We start from the raw sequence: 26,271 nt of genomic DNA on the forward strand, positions 1-26,271 counted from the left end.
AGATCAGATATACGAGGTAATATAATCCCATTATATTGGGAAATAGTCAATATATGAGGTGATATAATCTAATATACGATGCGATATCTTAGATAATATAATCCCATTTATGGTGCAATATATGAGGTAATATCCAATGTGAGGTAATATCTGTTGCACGGGGTAATATAATCTCCATATATAAGGCAATATAGTTTTATATGAGATAATATAATCCAATATATTAGGTAATATCACATATAAAATGATATTGCCTCATATATGGAGATTATATTACCCCCATGCAACAGATATTACCTCATATATTGCATCATAAATGGGATTATATTATCTCAGATATCACATTGTATATCAGATTATATTGACTATCTCCTAATATATGGGATTATATTACCTCATATCAGATTTCACATCATATATCAGATTATATTACCTCATATCAGATTATATTACCTCATATCGGATTATATTACCTCATATATAGGATCTCGCCTCATATATCAGATTACATAACCTCATATAGTGGCAATTTCCTCATCTTTGAGATTATATTACCTCATATATGGGATATGACCTGGGGCCTGGGGTTGCATCCAAAAAAAACGAATTGGTTCCTGGAATGGTCTACACCAGATTAGGAGGCATTCTTACAGGTGGGTCCTTTATCTTTACAAGCCGTGAAATTGCAGGAAGTCAGGATAAATGTTACTTAAATCTTGTCCTTCCAGACAAAGCCTTTCTACAGGCAGGATCATCGGCCCCAACTGGTTTTGGTGCACAAAGCAGTGAAATATGTCCAGGAACTGTCCCAATTCTCCTGTATGGCAAGTCGCCATACAAGTTATTCTGGTTAAATGGCTGTTTATTAGCATTTTGCCAGCGCTATCCACTAACTTCATTTTCTTTAACATCCAAGCATGCATTGCAGTTTCCTTTGCCCATTGGTTTGACTCCCCAGAGCTGAAAGCAGGTTTCTCCACCCCGCCCCCTACTTCCCGCACAGAAACAGACACCCTGCCCCTACTTCCCGCGCAGAAACAGACACCCTGCCCCTACTTCCCGCGCAGAAACAGACACCCTGCCCCTACTTCCCGCGCAGAAACAGACACCCTGCCCCTACTTCCCGCACAGAAACAGACACCCTGCCCCTACTTCCCGCGCAGAAACAGACACCCTGCCCCTACTTCCCGCGCAGAAACAGACACCCTGCCCCTACTTCCCGCACAGAAACAGACACCCTGCCCCTACTTCCCGCGCAGAAACAGACACCCTGCCCCTACTTCCCGTGCAGAAACAGACACCCTGCCCCTACTTCCCGCGCAGAAACAGACACCCTGCCCCTACTTCCCGTGCAGAAACAGACACCCTGCCCCTACTTCCCGTGCAGAAACAGACACCCTGCCCCTACTTCCCGTGCAGAAACAGACACCCTGCCCCTACTTCCCGTGCAGAAACAGACACCCTGCCCCTACTTCCCGTGCAGAAACAGACACCCTGCCCCAAATCAGACACCCTGCCCCCTACTTCGTGCCCAGAAACAGAGACCCTGCCCCCTACCTCCTGCGATGGGTCACAGTCTGTGCTGTTAGAGACTGATTACATTTCATAACGGGCAATGGACCGTCAAACAGACAATTAGAAGGGAGACACCCTGCAGCTGGCACTTAGAACTGATGTTTTGGTTGGTAAGACAACATAATTTCGAGATAAAGTAGATGTTAGGCCATGTTCACACGTAGTAAGATTTACAATACAACACATCTGGATGGGGGTGAAAACCCCATAGACATGTGGGAAGCTGTGATCAGCTGGATCTAGGAACCACAATGCTCTGATGATGACCGTAGCTCTGGAGCTCGAGCTGTATATAAGGGTCGTATACAGAAGAGCACCACCACAGAACACACATCCCAGAGATCAGAGGAGATCACTACCCACTTGTGAAACAATGACAAACTCTGACAAGTCTCTGACATGTTAAAGGCCTCTCCTCCAGCTCCCAGCCAGCCGTGTTCTTTGCACTAATGAGAGGCAAAAAGACCAAAACAGTTGTCTGCTAACAGAGATCCTGTTTTCTTCTTTGAAGAGGCTTTCTACATATTTTATATCCCAGGGAGCATCTGCCATTAAAAATACCACTGTCTCATCCTCAATACCAATGAGGGGTGCTGCAATTTTTTTTCCACGCAGATGTGCATCATTATATTAACTTTCATAGATCACCGCATTTTAAGTTATACACGTGGACAGCACACTGATCGTTTTAACATAGCCTTAAAGTGTTCTTCCCTCTTCATAAAAATTGTATTTTTGGATAGAAGGTGTAAATACAAGCAATTTTGTAATTCACTGCTTATTAAAATGTTCAGCCATTCTTGAGATATTAACACTTTTCTTTTCACCATAGCTCGTTGCCTAAGAGACCGACCACCACTGCAGTCTAAGCACTTTCATTGAAGCTGGCTGGGATTTAGGAGCCAACAGTTCCCTCTAGCTTCAAAAACAGTGCTTACAAGCTCATCAGAAAATAGCTTGTAAGCTCTGAGCATGTTCTGCTGTCTAAGCAGCAGTGGTCGGTGTCCAAGGCAACGAGCTGCAAACGAAAGAAAAGTATCTCAAGAACGGCTGAAAAGTTTAAAAAGCAGTAAATTGAAAAATTGCTTGGATTCAGAAGCTTTAACTAACTGTACCCATTAATGAGGACGGGAATAACCCCTTTAAGCACATGCCAGTGCCCAGCTCTAGCATATACTACCAGCCTGCCCTATTTAAAACCATCACCAGCTGTCCACGTAGGAGACTACAGACACGGATAAGTGCCAGGATCACATGAAGTCAGACAATAGATTATTGGTAAGTGCCACAGAACCTTCTGAACTCCTTGGCGCTCAAAATAGAAAAACATAAAAAAATATATATATATGAATTATGACTTTTCTCTATTTCTATAGAGCAGGTCCCCACCTACACGGAATACGGCACTTACCTTGGCCACCTTTATTATGTCAGGAATGTGGAGGTAAGCCTGGACCGGGGGCAATCCCTTCCCTATGATGTAGGCCTCATCAGCCTTCTGTCTATGTATCTGCCCGGTGTCTTGCTCCGAATACACCGCCACTGTTCTGATGCCCAGCTCCGTGCATGCCCGGAAGACTCTGGTGGCGATCTCTCCTGCGCAGGGAAACAAGGAGAGAAGTCAGATGCCAGCGCTTGAGTACGGTGGAAGTTAGAGGACAGGAGTGCGCCCCAGTGTCCTTTTCTCTGCATTTTCGTGGAAGCTGCAGATTTTTAGAATCTATGGGTCTGTTGGAGGAAGCAGGGCACATGTCTGCCGGGAGGCGTGCACCATCAGGCGGTATTACGGCAGGGCGAGTGCACAACACCTGCCAATCACACGTGTCCGGGCAACTATGTGCCACTGTAATGTCATCAGCTGGGGCCGCAAGGCGACTTCAACCACCGCGCAGAAGCAAAGATGGCAGTACGCCACTGCTACAGCACAGAATAATGCCCAATACATGGGGTCACATGGCGGAGGCGGCCACAGTCACCTGCATCACCCCGCCGTGCAGAAGAGGCATACAGCCATCACTGGACGCACCACCTGTGATCGCCCGTCATAGACATGTGCTGTGGATTACAACACCCCTTTTAGCACAGTTCACACTGATATCATGGGTTCTTCTCAGCGACAGGTCGCAATGACTTATTAGGGGGATCAGGCACAGGGGGGGGGGGGGGGGGGGGGGGGAGACAGGCAGAGGGGGGGGGGGGGGATCAGGCAGGGGTCCGTTCTTTTTATTGGGAAGAAAGGAGCAGGAGATAAATATATTTCCATCATCTCTGCAGCCAGAGATCTCCTGACATCAGGGAGAACTGAGCCAAACACCTGTTAGAAGACGGCCGAGCACATGGCAGCCGGCACCAACAGAGAGGAGCGCGCTGCTCACTATATAAGGGACGTGGAGGAGGAGGGTCCGTCCCCGGCCAGCAGCACATGTATATACTGCACACTGACAACGCACAGCCCGAGTGTACCTGCAGCTCTGACCTGGTGATCAGAGAGGGACAGTCTCACATCCCCCATCACTAGTGCAGCCCCAATTAGGCCCCCCATCAATAGTGCAGCCCTGATCGAACACGCGCCCATCACTAGAGCAGCCCCGATCACACATGCCCAATCACTAGAGCAGCCCCGATCGAATACGCCCCCATCACTAGAGCAGCCCCGATCACACATCCCCCCATCACTAGTGCAGCCCCGATCACACATCCCCCCCCATCACTAGTGCAGCCCCGATCACACATCCCCCCCATCACTAGTGCAGCCCCGATCACACATCCCCCCCCATCACTAGTGCAGCCCCGATCACACATCCCCCCCCCATCACTAGTGCAGCCCCGATCACACATCCCCCCCCCATCACTAGTGCAGCCCCGATCACACATCCCCCCCCCATCACTAGTGCAGCCCCGATCACACATCCCCCCCCCCCCATCACTAGTGCAGCCCCGATCACACATCCCCCCCCCATCACTAGTGCAGCCCCGATCACACATCCCCCCCATCACTAGTGCAGCCCCGATCACACATCCCCCCCCCCCATCACTAGTGCAGCCCCGATCACACATCCCCCCCCCATCACTAGTGCAGCCCCGATCACACATCCCCCCCATCACTAGTGCAGCCCCGATCACACATCCCCCCCCATCACTAGTGCAGCCCTGATCGAACACGCGCCCATCACTAGTGCAGCCCCGATCACACATCCCCCCCATCACTAGTGCAGCCCCGATCACACATCCCCCCATCACTAGTGCAGCCCCGATCACACATCCCCCCATCACTAGTGCAGCCCCGATCACACATCCCCCCCATCACTAGTGCAGCCCTGATCACACATCCCCCCCATCACTAGTGCAGCCCCGATCACACATCCCCCCCCCCATCACTAGTGCAGCCCTGATCGAACACGCGCCCATCACTAGAGCAGCCCCGATCACACACGCCCCCCAAATCACACAGCCCCCATCACTAGTGCAGCCCTGATATCACACACCCGCCCCCCCCCCAAATCACACAGCCCCCATCACTACTGCAGCCCCAATCACACACCCCCATCACTAGTGCAGCCCCGATCACACACCCCCATCACTAGAGCAGTGCTGATCACACACCCTCCATCACTAGCGCAGCCCCCATCACTAGAGCAGTGCTGATCACACACCCTCCATCACTAGAGCAGTGCTGATCACACACCCTCCATCACTAGTGCAGCCCCCATCACTAGAGCAGTGCTGATCACACACCCTCCATCACTAGTGCAGCCCCCATCACTAGAGCAGTGCTGATCACACACCCTCCATCACTAGTGCAGCCCCCATCAGTAGAGCAGTGCTGATCACACACCCTCCATCACTAGTGCAGCCCCCATCAGTAGAGCAGTGCTGATCACACACCCTCCATCACTAGTGCAGCCCCCATCACTAGAGCAGTGCTGATCACACACCCTCCATCACTAGTGCAGCCCCCATCACTAGCGCAGTGCTGATCACACATACCCCCATCACTAGTGCAGCCCTGATTACACACCCCTCCATCAGTAGTGCAGCCCCCATCACTAGAGCAGTGCTGATCACACATACCCCCATCACTAGTGCAGCCCTGATCACACACCCCTCCATCAGTAGTGCAGCCCCCATCACACATACCCCCATCACTAGTGCAGCCCTGATCACACACCCCTCCATCAGTAGTGCAGCCCCCATCACTAGAGCAGTGCTGATCACACATACCCCCATCACTAGTGCAGCCCTGATCACACACACCCCCATCACTAGTGCAGTGCTAGTCACACACCCCCCATCACTAGTGTAGCCCTGATCACACACCCCCCATCACTAGTGCAGCCCCCATCACTAGAGCAGTGCTGATCACACATACCCCCATCACTAGTGCAGCCCTGATCACACACACCCCCATCACTAGTGCAGCCCTCTGTGAGTGCAGTAAAGTTGGTGAGTCCCTCTCGGGCGCCTCATTACCTCGGTTGGCCACCAGAACTTTCTTGATGGGCTTGTACTCCACATGCTGGCCGCTCTGGAAGGCTGCCCGCGGCACAGAGACACGTCTGACAGCGAGGAGGCGCAGTCCTCCCTTCACACACCGCAGCTGCAGCATCTGGAGAGGAGACAACACTGGTCACACAACGCGACACACAGCAGATCGCTCTGCTCGTCGGGGAATTGGATCGTGGTCGGTCGCCGATAGATGCCAGGCGCACGCTGGGAGTGTGGAGCCTGCTGGCGTCAGCTGAGACAGTGCCGGCTCCCGACTCTACTATATTAGCTGCTTCTCACATGGATGAAACCGGCGACAGGGGAAAGTCTTATACAAGGTGGTAATAGAGGGATGTCTGCGTCAGAGGGCCGGAGGCCGCCATTTTTGTGGAGAACACATTCTGATTGGTCCAGAGGGACTCAGGGATAGGGGCGTGTCCCGCGGGCTGACGTGGACTATATAAGTGACAGCTGCGCGCACAGAGGAGCAGATCGCTCCGGGATCAGACGGGGGCAGTGTCAGTCACAGAGGCTGTCAGCAGTGCAAACATCATGGTGTCAGCAGGGATGGGGACTGTCACATGTAGTGAAGGGAGCAATGATAATAGGGATATCTAGAAAGAGGAGAAACTGGCCTAGAAACCCGGGTGCATCGTCTCTGCCAAAAAAATCGCCCTCCTCTGTAAGGCTAAGTTCACATTAGCGTTGCGCCGCTGTTGCGTCGGCGACGCGCCCCTATGTTTAACATAGGGGACGCGTGCGTCTTTTTGTTTGCGTTTTTCGCCGTGTGCGTCGTTTCCGACGCTGGCGTCGGACGCACGAAAACGCTACAAGTTGCATTTTCTGTGCGTCCGATTTTGGTCAAAAACGACGCACGCGTCGCAAAACGCGCGCGTTTTTGCGCGCGTTTTTCGATGCGTCGCGCGTTGGGTCGCCGACGCAGGGCGGCGCAACGCTAGTGTGAACGTACCCTTAGGGCGCAGCGCATATGCTGCAGAGTCATTTATCACTGTCCCTGCCAGCTGGACAATGCTCCCTGAGATGGCCTCCTTCACCGTTATGACACTTGCCCTTTCTTACGTCCTGTAGCCCCAGGGGCAGAAACACTAACAGTGAGCCACAGGCTGCGCCACTTTATAACGGGGAATTTTCTCCACCAAAAGATCTAAATGGTAATTTCTAATTTCCCAGGAATATTGTACTGGTACGTAGAAATACATGTCTGCACACCAGTACCACACAGTATAGGTAGAAGGGGGAAAAAAAAGCTTAAAAGTGAGAGCCAGAGACTTTTTTTCTCCCCATAAAGTTACTACAAATAATAATGAGGCGTTAGTCAGACTTTTTTTAGCACTTTTTTTTTTCTTTCAACTAAATGTCACCATCCAATAAATACCACAGACTACTAATGAGAGGAGAGACGTGGGCGCCGAGAGGTCAGAGGTTGGCCACAGATTACGGATGTGGTCAATGATCCAGGATCCTGCGAATCATTTTGCACCAACTCTAGTGAGATCCCCTTTTATTAGCTGCAGTTAGTGCATGCCTGTTTTTATTTCCCATACTCCTGCGGTCCTTGAGAGTAAGCAGGTACATAATGTCCCTCGCAGACACTCATTGGTCACTTGTGGGGGGCGGTGCTGGTACATGCTAGCCCGTTCTTTACTTACACTGTGCAATGACAGTGCGCTCTGTTGTTGGCTCATCACTTCTGATTAAAGCCAGCGAGGGAGCGCACTGTCACTGTGCACTGAAAAAAAAACAGCCTCTGCCCCCTTGTGATGACTTGTCTGACTATCCCAGCATGCAACGGGGATTCTCAAATGAAATGTCATCAAAATGTAGTAGTAAAAACAAAAATGAAATAAGGCAGTTAGAGTAGTTAGGGAAGGATAGCAACTTTTTAATTAAGTTATATAAGAAAAAAAGATGAGATTATGACATTAAATAGAGATTGGGGAGTAAAATAAAATTTAATTTCGTATCGGCCCTTTAAGTTTATTGGAACAGTACGTTTCGGATTAGATTTAACTCCTTCATCAGGCACCTGAGTCTGTGTATAAACTTTGATGTATTTGTTAATATAAATGTAAAAAGTTTTGAAATATTTATAAATATACTTCAGTAACCATTTTACTGCTTGGACGGCTTTTCCTACATGATCTTTAAGGCTATGTGCACACGTTCAGGAATTCAAGCAGAAATTTCCGGAGAAAATCCGGACATTTCTGCCAGAATTCCGCAACAATTTTGCATGCAGAATTACCGCGGTTTTACCGCGGAATTACCGCGGAATTTGCGCGGATTTTCCCAAAAATTTCTCACTGCTTAGCCAGTGGGAAATCCGCGCAAATTCCGCAAAATTAATGGACATGCTCATTATTTTTCCGCAAAGCGTTTTTTGTGCGGAATATAGCGCAGCATGTGCATTAAAATTGCGGAATTCATGTAAAATGATAGGATGCATAAAATATGCGGATTATTTGCGGATTTATAGCGTTTTTATAGCGCAAAAACGCTTAAAATCCGCAAATAATCCGGAACGTGTGCACATAGCCTCAGAGTTGCAGTGTAACCATGAAAGCTCATGGCCTGGGGCTGAGCGGTTTCATTTACCCTTTTTCATGCATCTATACACACATATATAAGTGCAAGTGACATTGACTTTTGTACACCAAGAATGTAACAAGACCTATGTAAAATATTTATCATACTCATATAGCGCCATTAATTCCGCTGCGCTTTACAGACATTATCATCGCTGTCCCCATTGGGGCTCACAATCTACATTCCCTATCAGTATGTCTTTGGAGTGTGGGAGAAAACAGGAGATTCCGGATGAAAACCCAAACAAACACAAGGAGAACATGCAAACTCCTTGCAGATGTTGTCTTTGATGGGATTTGAACCCAGAACCCCAGTGCTGTAAGACTGCAGTGCTAACCACTGAGCCACCATACAATGCTAACCACTGAGCCACCATACAATGCTAACCACTGAGCCACCGCACAGTGCTAACCACTGAGTCACCATACAGTTATAACCACTGAGCCACCATACAGTGCTAACCACTGAGCCACCATACAGTTATAACCACTGAGCCACCATACAGTGCTAACCACTGAGACACCATACAGTGCTAACCACTGAGCCACCATACAGTGCTAACCACTGAGACACCATACAGTGCTAACCACTGAGCCACCATACAGTGCTAACCACTGAGACACCATACAGTGCTAACCACTGAGCCACCATACAGTGCTAACCACTGAGCCACCATACAGTGCTAACCACTGAGCCACCATACAGTGCTAACCACTGAGCCACCATACAGTGCTAACCACTGAGACACCATACAGTGCTAACCACTGAGCCACCATACAGTGCTAACCACTGAGCCACCATACAGTGCTAACCACTGAGCCACCATACAGGGCTAACCACTGAGCCACCATACAATGCTAACCACTGAGCCACCATACAGTGCTAACCACTGAGCCACCATAGAGTGCTAACCACTGAGACACCATACAGTGCTAACCACTGAGCCACCATACAGTGCTAACCACTGAGCCACCATACAGTGCTAACCACTGAGCCACCATACAATGCTAACCACTGAGCCACCATACAATGCTAACCACTGAGACACCATACAGTGCTAACCACCGAGCCACCATACAGTGCTAACCACTGAGCCACCATACAGTGCTAACCACTGAGACACCATACATTGCTAACCACTGAGCCACCATACAGTGCTAACCACTGAGCCACCATACAGTGCTAACCACTCTCTGACATTCATTGGAAATCAGTGGGTACATCACAATATACATTTGAAGTTTTAATACTTTTTTTTTTGCCTATTGACGCTTTTTATTTTTTCATTTACCGTAGACGCAAAGCCTGCTGCTGCAACTGTGAAGGAAATAATTATAGGATCCCTTGGTGATTTTGTAAGTTTGCCCACTGACAAAGACATGAACAGTCTATAATTTTAAGGGTAGGTTAATTCTTAACATTGAGAGATAGAATATCAAAAATAAAATCCAGAAAATCACATTGTATAAATTATATAAATTTATTTGCATTTTGCAGTGAGAAATAAGTACTTGATCCCTCTGGCAAACAAGACTTATTACTAGGTGGCAAAACCCTTGTTGGCAAGCCCAGCAGTCAGACGTTTTTTGTAGCTGATGATGAGGTTTGCGCACTTGTCAGGAGGAATTTTGCTCCACTCCTCTTTTGCAGATCATCTCTAAATCATTAAGATTTTGAGGCTGTCACTTGGTAACTCGGAGCTTCAACTCTCTCCGTTAGTTTTCTATGGGATTAAGGTCTGGAGACTGGCTAGGCCACTCCATGACCTTAATGTACTTCTTTTTGAGACGCTCCTTTGTTGCCTTGGCTGTATGTTTTGGGTCATTGTCTTGCTGGAAGACCCAGCCACGACTCATTTTTAATTTCCTGGCGGAGGGAAGGAGGTTGTCACTCAGGATTTTATGGCTCCATCCATTCTCCCATTGATACAGTGAAGTAGTTCTGTGCCTTTACAGACACACTCCCAAAACATAATGTTTCCACCTCCATGCTTGACAGTGGGGATGGTGTTCTTTGGGTCATAGGCAGCATTTCTCTTCCTCCAATTACAGCGAGTTGAGTTAATGCCAAAGAGCTCAATTTTCATCTCATCTGACCACAGCACCTTCTCCCAATCACTCACAGAATGATCCAGGTGTTCATTGGCAAACTTCAGACGGGCCTGCACATGTGCCTTCCTGAGCAGGGGGACCTTGCGGGCACTGCAGGATTTTACATTTTTATGGTGCAATGTGTCACCAATGGTTTTCTTGGTGACTGTGGTCCCAGCTGCCTTGAGATCAATAACAAGTTCCCCCCGTGTAGTTTTAGGCTGATCTCATGATCAAGGATACCCCACTAGGTGAGATTTTGCATGGTGCCCCAGATCAATGTTGATCAACAGTCATTTTGGATTTCTTCCATTTTCTTACTATTGCACTAACAGTTGTCTCCTTCTCACCCAGCGTCTTACTTATGGTTTTGTAGCCCATCCCAGCTTTGTGCAGGTCTATGAGCTTGTACCTGACATCCTTACAAAGCTCTTTGGTCTTGCCCATGTTGTAGAGGTTAGAGTCTGACTGATTAATTGAGTCTGTGGACAGGAGTCTTTTGTAAAGGTGACTATGTAAGACAGCTGTCTTTAATGCAGGTAACGAGTTGATTAGGAGCTCTTAATGGTGGTAGGGGATCAAATACTTATTTCTCACTGCAAAATGCAAATACATTTATATAATTTATACAATGTCATTTTCTGGATTTTATTTTTGATATTCTATCTCTCAATGTTAAAATTAACCTACCCTTAAAATTATAGACTGTTCATGTCTTTTTCAGTGGGCAAACTTCCAAAATCAGCAAGGGATCAAATACTTACTGTATTTTTCGGACTATAAGAGGCACCGGACCATAAGACGCACCCCAAATTTGGGGTGAAAATTGCAGAAAAAAAGATTTTTTTTATAAGATGGGGGTCTGTCTTATTGTCTGAATTTAAGGTATCTTACCTTAGGGCTGGCGGTGGCAGAGCAGGGTCACAGGAGGCATGGTGGCGGCAGAGGTGAGGTGATGCTGAGGTGCGGTGGTCGGTACGGCATGCACTTGAGCCAGGTCCCTTCCTGCTTAGGTGGGCGACGCCGCGGCCTGGCGTCCATGCAGGGGGTTGCGGCAGTGGTGTGGAGGCTGCAGAGGTGCGGTCACCTACTCAGGTGAGGTGACGCCGCCGCCCGGTATCCAAGGCGAGCAGCAGAGCCGGGTTTCTCAGTGGTGGCGGCCATCTTCCTGAAAATGATGAGGCGCAGTGACCGGTATGGCGTGAGCAGAGTCCCTTCCACAGGTGAGGTGATGCCGCGGCCCGATATTCAAGGCGAGTAGCAGAGCCGGGTGAATCACGGCTTTCTCGCCGTGCCTCATCATCCCAGCACCTCTGCCGCCGACACACTACTGCCACAACCAACCGGTAAGCCTACATTCCAACTATAAGACGCACCCAACATTTTCCTCACAATTCTTTGGGGGAAAAAGTGCGTCTTATAGTCCGAAAAATGCGGTATTTCCTTCACTGTATAAGACTTTTTACAATGCTGCACTCTTGTCCTATGCTCCAATCTTCACCTACTGTCTGACTTGTGTGATTCCGCCATTGATTTACATCTCTCATTACCCCTATTACACCCCACTTGTGTCTGCTGGACTTCTTCCATGCTGCACCCATTCTGTGAAACTCATGACCGCGGAAGAATCAATGAAACGTTCTCCTTACACTCTGATATATGAAATGTTCAGCCATTCCGTTCCCACCGCGACCAGTTTCCTTTTTTTGTTTTCAATTTTTCCTCCCCTTCTTCCAAGAGCCATAACTTTTTTTTATTTTTCCGGCCCCATAGCCATATGAGTGCTTGTTTTTTTTACAGGACGTATTGTCCTTTTGAATTAACATCATTCACTTTATCATATAATACACTGGGAAGCGGGAAAAAATCCAAGTGAGTTGATATTGCGAAAAAAAATGTAATTTCTCAATCGTATTTTTGTATTTTTATTTACCTTGTTCACTATATAATAAAACTGAGCTGGCAATATGATTGTCTGGGTCAGTACAACTACGTAGATACCAAACATGTATAGTTTTGTTCTTTATTATTTCAGTTGTTAAAAAAAATCTGGAAATTTATAAAAAAAAAAAATATATATAAACATTTTCTTGTGTCGCCATTTTTGGAGACCTGCTATGTATATCGAAAATCACTGCCTCCTATGATGCTGGCTTCACAGGAGAACCACCATGACAAGCACGCAGACCCTCAGCTGTCATGTCACCCCATCGGTACCCCTCGATCATGTGATTGGCGTGTAGAATGACGCACCCCCCCTGCCGGCGTAAAATAAATATCACTGTCAGAGATTGACAGCGGCATTTAAAAGGTTAACAGTCACTGGTGGAGATCAGCTCCACCCACGGCTTTTATGATGATGATGGTGGAATAAAACAGCCATCATCTGCCAGGAAAGATGCCGTCTCAACTTGTGAGCCCGCATCAAAGTCAGGGACCCGACATATGACGTAACTGTGCATCATATGTTGGAAAGGGGTTAATATCTTGTGCATTCACATCATATGTGTGCACTTATCAAATGGAGCAGGCTCGAGAGCTGAGCATGCGCTGTACAGTATGGGCGCCAGCTGGGTTATGGATGGTTAGGATTGGAGTTAACTTCTTAGACGCCGCGGTCAATCATGGCAGCGGCATTTAAGAGGTTAGCACCAGCGAGATTTGCTTCTAACTCCATGATTGACTACATAAAGTCTTATTAATTATTACTATTTCTCTGCTGTTTCTCCTCTGTCTTCTATTATTCTGGCAATCATCTATCATCTCCTTTTATATAAAAGATATTTTTACTAAATTTGAGCATAATGCTTATAGTATTATATACAGTATGTAGGTCTAAATGTATGCACTGAAACAAGTAGAAATGTAGACAAAACGGTCAACTATAAGTGTCAGCTGCTGATTACCCTCTGTTCTCTAAAAAGTTAAAACGAAAAGATGTCACCGCTTCCGATTTTAATGGGTTTCTTCAATGACCTAGATACATTGTATCATCACAAGTATAAATCTGTTCTGACTCTCAAAGCTGTGAAACAAGCAGTAAAGATGTCCGTACACCTTCAATTTCAGATCACCCGGCCATTTGATATTCTTCTCCGGTGTTCCAAACACAGGAATGTTTGGTGGGTCATGCGAGTGTCTTCTGTCTGCGGAGGAAAGTGTTGCCCAGAATCCTCCAATCAGAACAAAGGATTGAGCATGTCGAAATCCAACATGCTTGATTTTTTTTCCCCCAACAGGTGGAAGAATTTGGACACCCAATATGCACATGCGATAGCCAAGATCAGTGGATTTTTATGCCTCCCTTTACCCTCAGGCTATCTGCACACAGGCAGATGTTTTGAAAGCAGGAAACCAAATATTTGGATTTCCTCCAAACGGTTAGGATGACCACAATTTCCTCCTCGACCGCAAGACTAATGAGTTGACATCATGTTGCTGGTAGTGATACAAACTAGCAGCTGCATTACGACCATCTGTATGGGGCTATAAACAGCAGCTCCTCGGACACGTCGAGATTCTGACCTGTGCAGCAACCACTGATTGTCAGAGGTTCTGACAATCTAAGAGAAGGGCCGTGGGCTTGTGTTGTGAGGCTCACAACTATCTGCCAGCTTGGCGCACCAGCATCAGAAGAGAAGTCCTTCAGATGGTGACTTTTGTGAGTAGCCCCAAACAGAAGAGTGGTGGATATACATGCCCATGTGCTAGTCTTGGAAGAGGAGCGCCATGGGCCGGTGTTGTGAGGCTCACAACTATCTGCCAGCTTGGCGCACCAGCATCAGAAGAGAAGTCCTTCAGATGGTGACTTTTGTGAGTAGCCTCAAACAGAAGAGTGGATATACATGCACATGTACCAGTCTTGGAAAAGGAGCGCCATGGGCCGGTGTTGTGAGGCTCACAACTATCTGCCAGCTAGGAGCACCAGAAGAGAAGTCCTCCAGATGGTGACTTGTGAGTAGCCTCAAACAGAAGAGCAGATCCACATTCCCATGTATCGGTCTTGGAAGAGGAGCGCCATGGGCCGGTGTTGTGAGGCTCACAACTATCTGCCAGCTTGGAGCACCAGAAGAGAAGTCCTCCAGACGGTGACTTTTGTGAGTAGCCTCAAACAGAAGAGCAGATCCACATGCCCATGTGCTAGTCTTGGAAGAGGAGCGCCATGGGCCGGTGTTGTGAGGCTCACAACTATCTGCCAGCTTGGCGTACCAGTACCAGAAGAGAAGTCCTCCAGATGGTGACTTGTGAGTAGCCTCAAACAGAAGAGCAGATGCACATTCCCATGTATCGGTCTTGGAAGAGGAGCGCCATGGGCCGATTTTGTGAGGCTCACAAGACAACTATCTGCCAGCTTGGAGAACCAGTACCAGAAGAGAAGTCCTTCAGATGGTGACTTTTGTGAGTAGCCCTGAACAGAAGAGTGGATCAGCATGCCCATGTATTGGTATTGGAAGAGGAGTGGGTAGATAAAGTAATTATGTTAAGCTGGTGATAGGATGATACTGCCAACCAGAGGAGGAGGTGCGTAAAGCAAGATTTGACAGTGCCGTGGGTGCTTGTGGCAAAGAGACCAAATTGGGGGAAGGTGGGACCCCCTAGGATGTTAGTATGTTCTCTTTGAGTGAAAACTCTGGCTGTAATAATACCAATAATGGAGGGTCAGAGTATCAATACTGTGTCAGGGGGAGGGGTGAAGGGGTTTATCTAACCAGGGGTCTCTAGATTAGGCTTGCGGCCCCCTCTCAGAGCTGAATTTGGCTATCAAGGTAAGGAAGGTTGGAGACCACTGTCCTAATGCATCGAGAAGTCTCTGAATTGCGTTTGCAAAGAAGAAATAAGGAACCTACGAATGAGACTTCAGTGATCATATTCGCTTTGCTGGAGCAGTAAAATACTGTATTTTTTGGCTTGAAAAATGCAGCAAAAACGGGGTGTGTGAACATGCCCTAATACTTTGGCTCAATCCAATAATGAGAGTTAATGTATTGACCATAATTATGGTGGTTGTGGCTTTCTGAGATAGAGGCAGGCAACCTGGATTGTGCTAATCTCAGTCATCTGAGCAATAGCAAGAAGGCTATTAAGAGAAATATTTAGTGATCCCAACAGATCCAACCTCATGGTCACTAGCTCATACTTGGTGTCCAGTTAGAAAAAAGTATTGATTAGTAGGAAAAGAAGCTAAACATGATGGATTATACACTTTTGCCATAAAATATATATCCTGCAATATTGATAGCTCAGCTCAACGTGATCAATAACCGCCTAGAGACCTATTATGTGACAGAGAGCACTTTCAAGCGTTTTCGTAAGAAACAAAGGGGGTTTATAATGCAAGTCTCGGAGGATGAGTTGGAAAGGCTCTGACCTTCAAGATGAAATGGTTGTTTGGTCCATTTCTGCTCCATTGACCTTGCATTAGAGTATCATGGCTGCCGAAGTTTCACAACAACATTGCATACTTTCTATGTAAAGAAATAAAGTTTTATTATTTAGATGAAATGATACAATGTATCAAAGGATCCACAATCTATAGTTCCTCTAGGACATATAACCCTTTATGAGTTGCTGGTATTGCCTTGGAAATAATAACATATTTTATATGTTTTGTGGTGTAACATATAGCCAGCTAATCTTTCAGACCTTCTATAGAAATCCTGGTTTTAAAGGGAATCTGTCAGCAGTTTTTTTTTTTGCTGTGTAATCTGAGAACAGCATGATGTAAGGACTGAGATCCTGATTCCAGCGATGTGTCCCTTGCTGTTATGGTACAATCACTCTTTTATCTGCTGCATATCTAGCGGAGCTCAGAATGCAGAGCTGTGTATAGCCCCGCCCACACTATACATTGACAGCTGCTAATCAGTGCTGGGGGCGGGGTTATACAGAGCAGGACCAGGAGGCAGGAGACACCTAGTCCAGCAATGATAATCTCCTGCTGATAAAACACTGGTTTTATTGAAACTACACCCCACAGCCTAGTAAGTAACACATTGCCGGAATCAGGGTGCTCTCACATTACATAGCAAAAACCTGCTGATAATTCCCTTTAAATGGAAATGGAAAAAAACACAGTCCAACCATACAACCTATGGATGTAATAAACTGGACCACTATGAATTTAAATAGTTGTGGGATGAGGGGGAAGTAAGAATTTGCTTAGCAAATCATTAAAGGATTGCTGCCAATATTAAAAGTTATATCCTACCCACAGGATACATGATGACTTTCAGATTAATGGGGCTTTCACCACTGAGACCACATCATTCCCCAAAAATAGAGTTCTAAAGGTCCGTAGTTAGAATGCAGTGGGGTTTCAGTGTTGTTCTTGGATTCTATGGAGGTTCCATCGAACGATCCCTCAGCGATCCCCAAGATGTCACCTTTCCTTTGGATAAGTGAGAACTTTTCATTTTCGATAGAACTCCTTAAAGGGAATGTGTCATCAGAAAATGAACGACTGTTTAAACAATGTTCTCATAATTTATTAACTTTTGGGGCTTTTTAGGGAGAACAGAAATGACCTGTATGCCAGGATCTACTATGAGGCAGGCTTATCCAATGCAAAAAAAGGTGGGCAGGCATATCCAATAATAAAATATAATTGCTCCAGAAACACGTCAGAGATGTTCTTGTACCACATCATCCTTGTATGGATTTTTAAAAATATGTATTTGGAATAAAGCTTGAATATTTTTTATTATCGGATGTGCCTGTCCACCTTTTTTTTTTTTGCATTGGATATTTCTTGTCGGTCAGCATCATTGGAATGAGAGTCAGTGATGAGCGGTCATGTGAAGCGCTTAGGAAGTAGCCCAGGGATGGACAGAATGTCGGGTCTCTACCGCAGCTCCAGCCGAGAACCTCCAATGGAGAATGGGAGCAATGAAACAAAGGAAAACGGTCTTAGGAGCGCATGAAAGAGACACAGACCAGAGATGGAGTTAAACCACAACGCGTTTCGGCGGAGGATCTGTCTTCATCAGGTGGATGTTCCACCTGATGAAGACGGATCCTCCGTCGAAACGCGTTGTGGTTTAACCCCATCTCTGGTCTGTGTCTCTTTCATGCGCTCCTAAGACCGTTTTCCTTTGTTTCATAGCATCATTGGAATGGCACTCCGGAAAATAAAAAAGTTTTTCCGAAAATGTGAGTGCGATGGGAATTTTCTCTCCCGTTTTTCTGAGGTAGGATTATGAGACATGTCTGGTATAAATCAAGGATGAAATCAAAAGCTGCTAGGCACAAATCGGAAAAAATGGATTGGAGAGCTACTCGGAACTTTGTGCCTAATCTGAATGGATTGGAGACCTACTCCGAACTTCGTGCCTAATCTGAATGGATTGGAGAGCTACTCCAAACTTTGTGCCTAATCTGAATGGATTTGAAAGCTACTCCGAACTTTGTGCCTAATCTGAATGGATTGGAGACCTACTCCGAACTTCGTGCCTAATCTGAATGGATTGGAGAGCTACTCCAAACTTTGTGCCTAATCTGAATGGATTGGAGACCTACTCCAAACTTCGTGCCTAATCTGAATGGATTGGAGAGCTACTCCGAACTTTGTGCCTAATCTGAATGGATTGGAGAGCTAGTCCGAACTTCGTGCCTAATCTGAATAGATTGGAGAGCTACTCCGAACTTTGTGCCTAATCTGAATGGATTGGAGAGCTACTCCAAACTTCGTGCCTAATCTGAATGGAATGGAGAGCTACTCCGAACTTTGTGCTTAATCTGAATGGATTGGAGAGCTACTCCGAACTTTGTGCTTAATCTGAATGGATTGGAGAGCTACTCCGAACTTCGTGCCTAATCTGAATGGATTGGAGAGCTACTCCGAACTTCGTGCCTAATCTGAATGGATTGGAGAGCTACTCCGAACTTTGTGCCTAATCTAAATGAACTGGAGAGCTACTCCGAACTTTGTGCCTAATCTGAATGGATTGGAGAGCTACTCCGAACTTTGTGCCTAATCTGAAAGGATTGGAGAGTGCCGGAGAGTAGTCACATTTTCCTATTTACAAAAAACACTAGGGAGAAAATATCGCAAATAGGGTCTTATCCGACAAAACAAATTTAAAAGATTTGTATCAGCTTGTACTACCTGATCCATTATTGAAAACGTTTTAAATCTATGTGCGGCTGCTGTGGATCCACGGGCTGTCACACCGATTGGAATGAAGATTAGGAGCATTTGTGGATATCTCCTGCGCTGGTGTATAGAAAACGTCAAAGGTTTATTGAACATACGGATTTATTCGACGCATTTCGAAGTAACAGATACTCCTTCTTTCGGAAGACAAACCACATTTGCTGGATGAGCATTTTACAGCCAATTTGGACACACTTCATGCTCAATAGAACAAAGGCAAACTCTCTTCCCACCAGCGCTATTGTTTTATTTTCCCACCAAGAATCGGCATAGCCGCACTTCTATATTATCTCGTTCCAATATTTTAGATTTTGCAGTACCATAATATAATACTAGTATGTTTTTTAGCTTCATACACTTTGGAAGTGCACAATGTATGTAGCTAGGCTCTAAAACAGAAAGCGACCCTGGCACTCACGTTTTAGTAGTTATTTCACCTAATCGTATTCCACGTAATCGACGCAAAGCGTTTCAGCCCATCTCCGGCTTTTGTTAATTGTCAAAATTGCTAAAAGCTTGAGATGGGCTGAAACGTCTTGCGGGGATTATGTGGAATATAATTAAATGAAATAACTAAAACGTGAGTGCCGGGGTTTCCTTCTGTTTTACTTCTGTCTCACCACAGGAACGGAGTGCCGACCACTTGCTAGGATCTGACCTACAGCTATCTGGTATAATTCATCCCGTCATCCAATGCTTCTTTTATATCTTCCAGCTCGGAGCTCACTAACATGTTTTTGCCTAAAGATTCCAAAAAAAGGAACAGATCCAGAAATGTCTTTGAATTTACCGTCGTCCTCGGGATTTCTTTGTGGACCTGCACATACAGAACATTGTGTCCTTGCTATCTGCGCGAAAGCTCTCATTACAGTGGAAGAATGGAAAAGCGCCTTTCCTAGATACAGACTTTGAACCGTCGTGCTCTTTCCTCCAGTTGGCAGAGTAAACATCTGTGTATCCGCACAGGTAACGTCCATACTATATTTTCAAAGTTAACAAGTGTCAGACGCTCAAGCAAATACAGTCGCGGTTGACAGTCTAATTTAGGGCAGAGTTCATCTTTTGCATCAGACACATGGAACATCACCTCCGAGGACTTTGAAGCAAAGACTAATCGTGTTTTCAAGTACAAACTGCTAAAACCGAGCAATCAAAATAACTTCTCGCAATATATGGACATAAAAACACGATAAGGATGATTCCCTGGTGCACGGTGTTTCTAAATGGTAAATGACCATCTTATACACAAATACGACTGATCATGGGCAGATCAGCAGGCGAGGGCTAAAAGTCCTGAAGATTAGAGGTTTTTTTTTTAAAGCTTGGCTCTGCATGGTTTCTAATGATGAGCGAACGTGCTGGGATAAGGTGTTATATGAGCATGCATGTGTCTTTGGCGTGCTCGAATACTATGTCCGAGTCCCCCCGGCTGCATGTCTCGCGACTATTCAACATGTGCAGGGATTACCTAACAAAGAGGCTGCTGTAAAGCCGAGAGATATGCAGCCGCGGGGACTCGAACATATTTTCCGAGCATGCTGAAGACACTCAGCACATGAGCATGCTCAGATAGCACCTTATCCCAGAACTTTCACTCATCACTAATGGTTTCCTCATGAGGCAGTCTCCTTGCTTCCTCTCCAGGTCACTAATTGCCTTCAGTGGTCACCTCCTGCCATCCCCACCGGAGGAGAGGACACTGGTGGGGATTGATAGATCAGTACACTTTTTTTTAAGATTGCTTTGGGCTTGGTTTAAAAAAATAAAGAAAGGACAACTACTTTAACGTCATGTCCAGCACCGACGTTTGCCTCCTTTTGCCCTGAGACTAGACTTCTTGGGGTGTCTTGTGGAGTTGGTACAAATCGATTTGCAGGACCCGAACCATCGGTCATATCCGTAATAAGAGCCCGGAAAACTGCGCATTCCGTCACATCATCCCCAGCGTCAGGTTTGATTAACCAGCCTGGCGCGATATCATCATAGCGGCATGATGCCATGTGACATTGCGCCAGACCGGCAGATCAAAAGAAGAGCCGCGAATGCTGTCAGGTAAGATTATATTTTCAGTTCTTCCATCCAGAGACCATAGATCAGTGACGTGGCCAATGGACCCAAGAAAAAAGGCTAACAAATAAACAAACAAAGCTTTGGCAATAACTCCCATATCTTATATGGTTTAACTTCTACTGAATTGGTCTATGTGCAAAGAGGAGAGGCTGACCTGGAAGAAGGAGTGAAAGGAATCTTCAATACTTCAGCTTCCCATCTCCCTGTGTGGATTCACTCTGCTCTTGGACTGGCGCTCCTTTTTTTTTTTTTTTTCAGCTGTGGGCAATAGACCGGGACCTAGGGTTCACATCAACTCTAGCGACTAGATGTCCCTTAAGGTGGGCATAAATGGGTTAGGAGTAGTGATGAGCGAGTATACTCGTTGCTCGAGTCTTCCCGAGCATGCTCGGGTGTCCTCCCGAGTATGTTGGCGTGCTCGGAGATTTAGTTTGGGCCGACGCAGCTGCATGATTTGCGGCTGCTAGATAACCTGAATACATGTGAGGATTCCCTAACAAACAGGCAATCCCCACATGTATTCAGGCTGTCCAGCAGCCAAAAATCATGCAGCCGTGTCAACAAAAACGAAATCTCGGAGCTCGCCAAAATACTTAAAGGACACCCGAGCATGCTCAGGAAAACCCGAGCAACGAGTATACTTGCTCATCACTAGTTACATAGTAACATAGTTAGTAAGGCCGAAAAAAGACATTTGTCCATCCAGTTCAGCCTATATTCCATCATAATAAATACCCAGATCTACGTCCTTCTACAGAACCTAATAATTGTATGATACAATATTGTTCTGCTCCAGGAAGACATCCAGGCCTCTCTTGAACCCCTCGACTGAGTTCGCCATCACCACCTCCTCAGGCAAGCAATTCCAGATTCTCACTGCCCTAACAGTAAAGAATCCTCTTCTATGTTGGTGGAAAAACCTTCTCTCCTCCAGACGCAAAGAATGCCCCCTTGTGCCCGTCACCTTCCTTGGTATAAACAGATCCTCAGCGAGATATTTGTATTGTCCCCTTATATACTTATACATGGTTATTAGATCGCCCCTCAGTCGTCTTTTTTCTAGACTAAATAATCCTAATTTCGCTAATCTATCTGGGTATTGTAGTTCTCCCATCCCCTTTATTAATTTTGTTGCCCTCCTTTGTACTCTCTCTAGTTCCATTATATCCTTCCTGAGCACCGGTGCCCAAAACTGGACACAGTACTCCATGTGCGGTCTAACTAGGGATTTGTACAGAGGCAGTATAATGCTCTCATCATGTGTATCCAGACCTCTTTTAATGCACCCCATGATCCTGTTTGCCTTGGCAGCTGCTGCCTGGCACTGGCTGCTCCAGGTAAGTTTATCATTAACTAGGATCCCCAAGTCCTTCTCCCTGTCAGATTTACCCAGTGGTTTCCCGTTCAGTGTGTAATGGTGATATTGATTCCCTCTTCCCATGTGTATAACCTTACATTTATCAGAATCCATGAATTTCAACCCATATGGACTCGACATCCTCATTCCCTTCGCTAATATCCTCCCTTAAAGTGGACTTTAGACAAGACTTTACATAGAGACAAACCCCTCCTCCTCTCCGATTTTTACGATCCTTTCTAAACAGACTGTAACCCTGTAAGTTAACTGCCCAGTCATAGCTTTCATCTAACCATGTCTCGGTTATTCCCACTATGTCGAAGTTACCTGTAGATATTTCTGCTTCTAGTTCTTCCATCTTGTTTGTCAGGCTTCTGGCGTTTGCGAGCATGCAGTTTAGAGGATTTTGTTTTGTTCCAATCTCCTCACTGTGGATTGTTTTAGAAATGTTCTTACCTCCCTTCTGAGTATGTTTTCCTGGGTCGTCTTTGTTCGAGTCTAATGTTTTTCTTCCCGTCCCCTCTTCTTCTAGTTTAACGCCCTCCTGATGAGTGTAGCGAGTCTTCTGGCGAATGTGTGTTTCCCAGGTTTGTTGAGGTGTAGTCCGTCTCTGGCGAGGAGTCCATCATACCAGTAATTCACACCGTGGTCCAGGAATCCAAATCCTTGTTGTCTGCACCATCGTCTTAGCCAGTTGTTTGCATCAAGGATCCTGTTCCATCTCCTGGTGCCATGCCCGTCTACTGGCTAGTTAGGAGTAGTGATGAGCGAGTATACTTGTTACTCAAAATTTTCAGAGCATGCTCAAGTGATCTCCGAGTATTTGTGAGTGCTCAGAGATTGAGTTTCTGTCGCCGTAGCTGCATGATTTGTGGCTGCTAGCCAGCCTGAATACATGTGGGGGTTGCCTATTTGTTAGGAAATCTGCACATGTATTCAGGCTGTCTAGCAGCTGCAAATCATGCAGCTACTGAGACAGAAACTAAGTCTCCGAGCACATCCAAATACTCGGAGATCACCCCAGCATGCTCAGGAAATCTTGAGTAACGAGTACACTCGCTCATCACTAGTTAGGAACATATTTCTGCCCATAACGAGCGCCAATGGACAATAAAAGACATCAATTTGCTGTTTAAAGCCCTTTAACACAGGTCAATACTAACTGTATGAGGGCGAATGAACATTATATGTTGTCGTTAAATGCTTATGAGGCTATTCATATTAGATCAAAGGATTCGCTGCCGTTCTGGTCTTTGAATATCAGTGGTGTGAAATCAGACGGCAAAATCTGCTGTATATTCACCACGTGACCGTACTTAAAGGATAAGGGTTTGTACAAATGCCTCGATGCATGAAATGGGTTGTTTCTGCGGCATGTGCAGATATATGGACATTTTCCAACAAATCTGCCTTTTAGGGCCAGGGCCAACTGTATCTGAGAAAATATCCATCCGTCCAAGACACCGTATGGATACCGCATCCATCCGAGAAAATCAGGCCGATTATGCTAATCATATTCTGATCAGAGTGTAAACCAATAATTGGATATATAATCCGATATCTGCATTATACAAATATCAAATACTGGAGGTAACCAAAATACAATATATCAAGCTTATTACCACCAAGCATTACAATAAACAATATCTACCGAATCGATTTAATATAGAATTTCAAACTTTATTATTACATCAGACACAGCACTACAATAATTACATAAAATATACCCCATAAAAAAACCTTAAAAACAGGAGACTAGAGGCCAGTGTGGTTATAAAATATTACAGGCACATCAATAATTCATGTATCAAGTATCACAAAATACAAAGATGTGAAAAATCTCTCATATATATAGCATTAACCAGAAGCTTCCATTCAGCATATACACAGTGTTTGCCTATCAGACATAGTAAATACCTAACTAGCTTCAGGGGTCTCCATAAACTGGTTTAACTAGACAAAGGTAAACAATGTGTCTCATATAGCTCAGATTAACCCTTAGTACAGGTATTTCCCTCTATAGAGACATCTAAACAAAACGAGATTGATTTATACACACCATGTGCCATTATCTGATCAGACCACACTGCCCAGAACCCCAACGCGCGTTTCGCGTGCAGCTTCATCAGGGGTTCAGAATGTGGTCATAGTGCGAACTGATTTTCTTAGATGTAGAGAATTAGGAAAAAAAGGTTTCTCTCTATCTTCTTTGTTCAGTCTGTCCGTGAAAATGTCATCCGAGGGTGGTCCGATGTTTTTCACAGACCAATAGAAGTGAACGGTTGAGTGCCATACGATTGGAGGCAAATCGTGCGTGCTGTAATCTATTCTTTGGAACGATTTGGTGAGAGCAAATAAAATCGGTCATGTTCACGGCTCCAAAGAATAACATGGAGACGAGAGCTATCTGTCAAAACCACAGATATCACTCATCCGAGTCATATAGTCATCTGCTTGAGCCCTTATAGACTCAACCTAAGTTTTATCACATTATACCAAAGGGGCTACACGATGACTTTGGTCATGGTATACAATATTCATGGTCTGAATACGCATTGTGATGTCCTACCTGGCCACGGACTCTTAACCCTGAACTCAGTGACCTCATGAAGCTATTAATTTTGGGTCTGGAGTCACGTGGCGGACAACACTTGGACTGTAAATCTTGGAGTTGGAGAATTTTTTCAGCTTGCATGTCAGAGTTTAGACGACCTGCTGGTTGCAACAATCACATTTTTGATGTAACAATGGCGTAACGTGACCTTTTTCCTTGCAAGTGTGAGTCACGGCCATGTAACCCCAGTCGGAAATTCGGGGTTAGAGGTTACAGAAGTCTATCAAAAGTAGAAACAAAAGATAGACGGGAAACAAATTATGGGAGAAGGGAAAAATAAAATATTTCATTGACCGTCTTAGCTCATGCCACTCTGAATCCACAGCCAACGTCATAAATGGCTGACCATTCACAGGTTTCGCTTCCACCGTTTATAACCATTTGCTTCATAATAATAATTGGAGTATATTAAAGATTTGTAATTTCTTGCAATTTAAGCTCAGATCACAGCACGTCATCTACTGTAACTTGGCACTTCAAGTGCCGTATGCTAAGAAATGTGGACAAGGTCACAATTTTAGCAATAATCAACTAAGAATATATCTGCCAAAATGTTTCACTTTTTACGCCGCCGGCTCTCAGAATTTTTTTTTTATAAAACCGATAACTCTTGTGTTCTCAGCGCCGGCTGCCCACATTTATGTATAGAAAATACTTTTACAGTTAAATCAGTCATAAAGGCTGCTGGAAAAAAAAAATGGAAAATGATATTGTAAAAAGCGTTGCATTTTGAATGGGCTTTTATACAATCCCTAACCATGACTGCCGCCTGCTGACTTTCAGGTCAGCTCCTTTTTAAGAAGATTTGAATTGCTTGCTAAGGTTAAGCTGGATGAAGGAAAATACCATTATGAAAAGCACGGCACTGGCCTAAATGTGCATAAAAATGTCACGTGATTGAGAAAGGAAGTGATGATGAGGGGAAACTAGTTATACCAAATGAGAAACTATCAAGCCGGAGATAATGGGCCTACTAATGATCTTACATGTGGCCGGCACAGAGACAATCGGCTTTATCATTTATGCTTTAGCCTTAAAAGAGGTTGTCCACTACTTCTCCATTGATTAACTATTCTGTAGGATATTACAACAGAGACAGCACTGTCAATCAAGGAAGAGGCGGACAGTAGTGATGAGCGAACTTGCTTGGGTGCTAACTGAGTGTATTCGGCGTGCTCGAAAAAATATGTTCGAGTCCCCGTGGCTAGGTGTCTTGCCGCTGTTCGATGCAGGGACTACCTAACAAACCGGCAATCACTGCTGAAATGATTTGCAAACTTGCTTAAAAATCATAAACAGGGTACGTGCTGTCGAAAACATT

The 26,271-nt window shown here is 45.5% G+C and overlaps 1 protein-coding gene across 2 annotated transcripts in view; it reads right to left on the minus strand.

Moving 5' to 3' along the window:
- Nucleotides 1-26,271, minus strand: part of PC (pyruvate carboxylase) — a 358,273-nt gene that overhangs the window by 295,649 nt on the left and 36,353 nt on the right. For both annotated transcript variants that reach the window (XM_069740167.1, XM_069740166.1), the window contains exons 2-3: nucleotides 6,046-6,181; nucleotides 2,987-3,171 (exon numbers count right to left, since the gene is read on the minus strand). In XM_069740167.1, the coding sequence (XP_069596268.1) occupies nucleotides 2,987-3,171; nucleotides 6,046-6,181 (321 nt within the window). The remainder of the gene's footprint in view (nucleotides 1-2,986; nucleotides 3,172-6,045; nucleotides 6,182-26,271) is intronic.

Source organism: Ranitomeya imitator, chromosome 9, assembly GCF_032444005.1.
Source record: "Ranitomeya imitator isolate aRanImi1 chromosome 9, aRanImi1.pri, whole genome shotgun sequence".
In the NCBI taxonomy this organism is placed as follows: domain Eukaryota; kingdom Metazoa; phylum Chordata; class Amphibia; order Anura; family Dendrobatidae; genus Ranitomeya; species Ranitomeya imitator.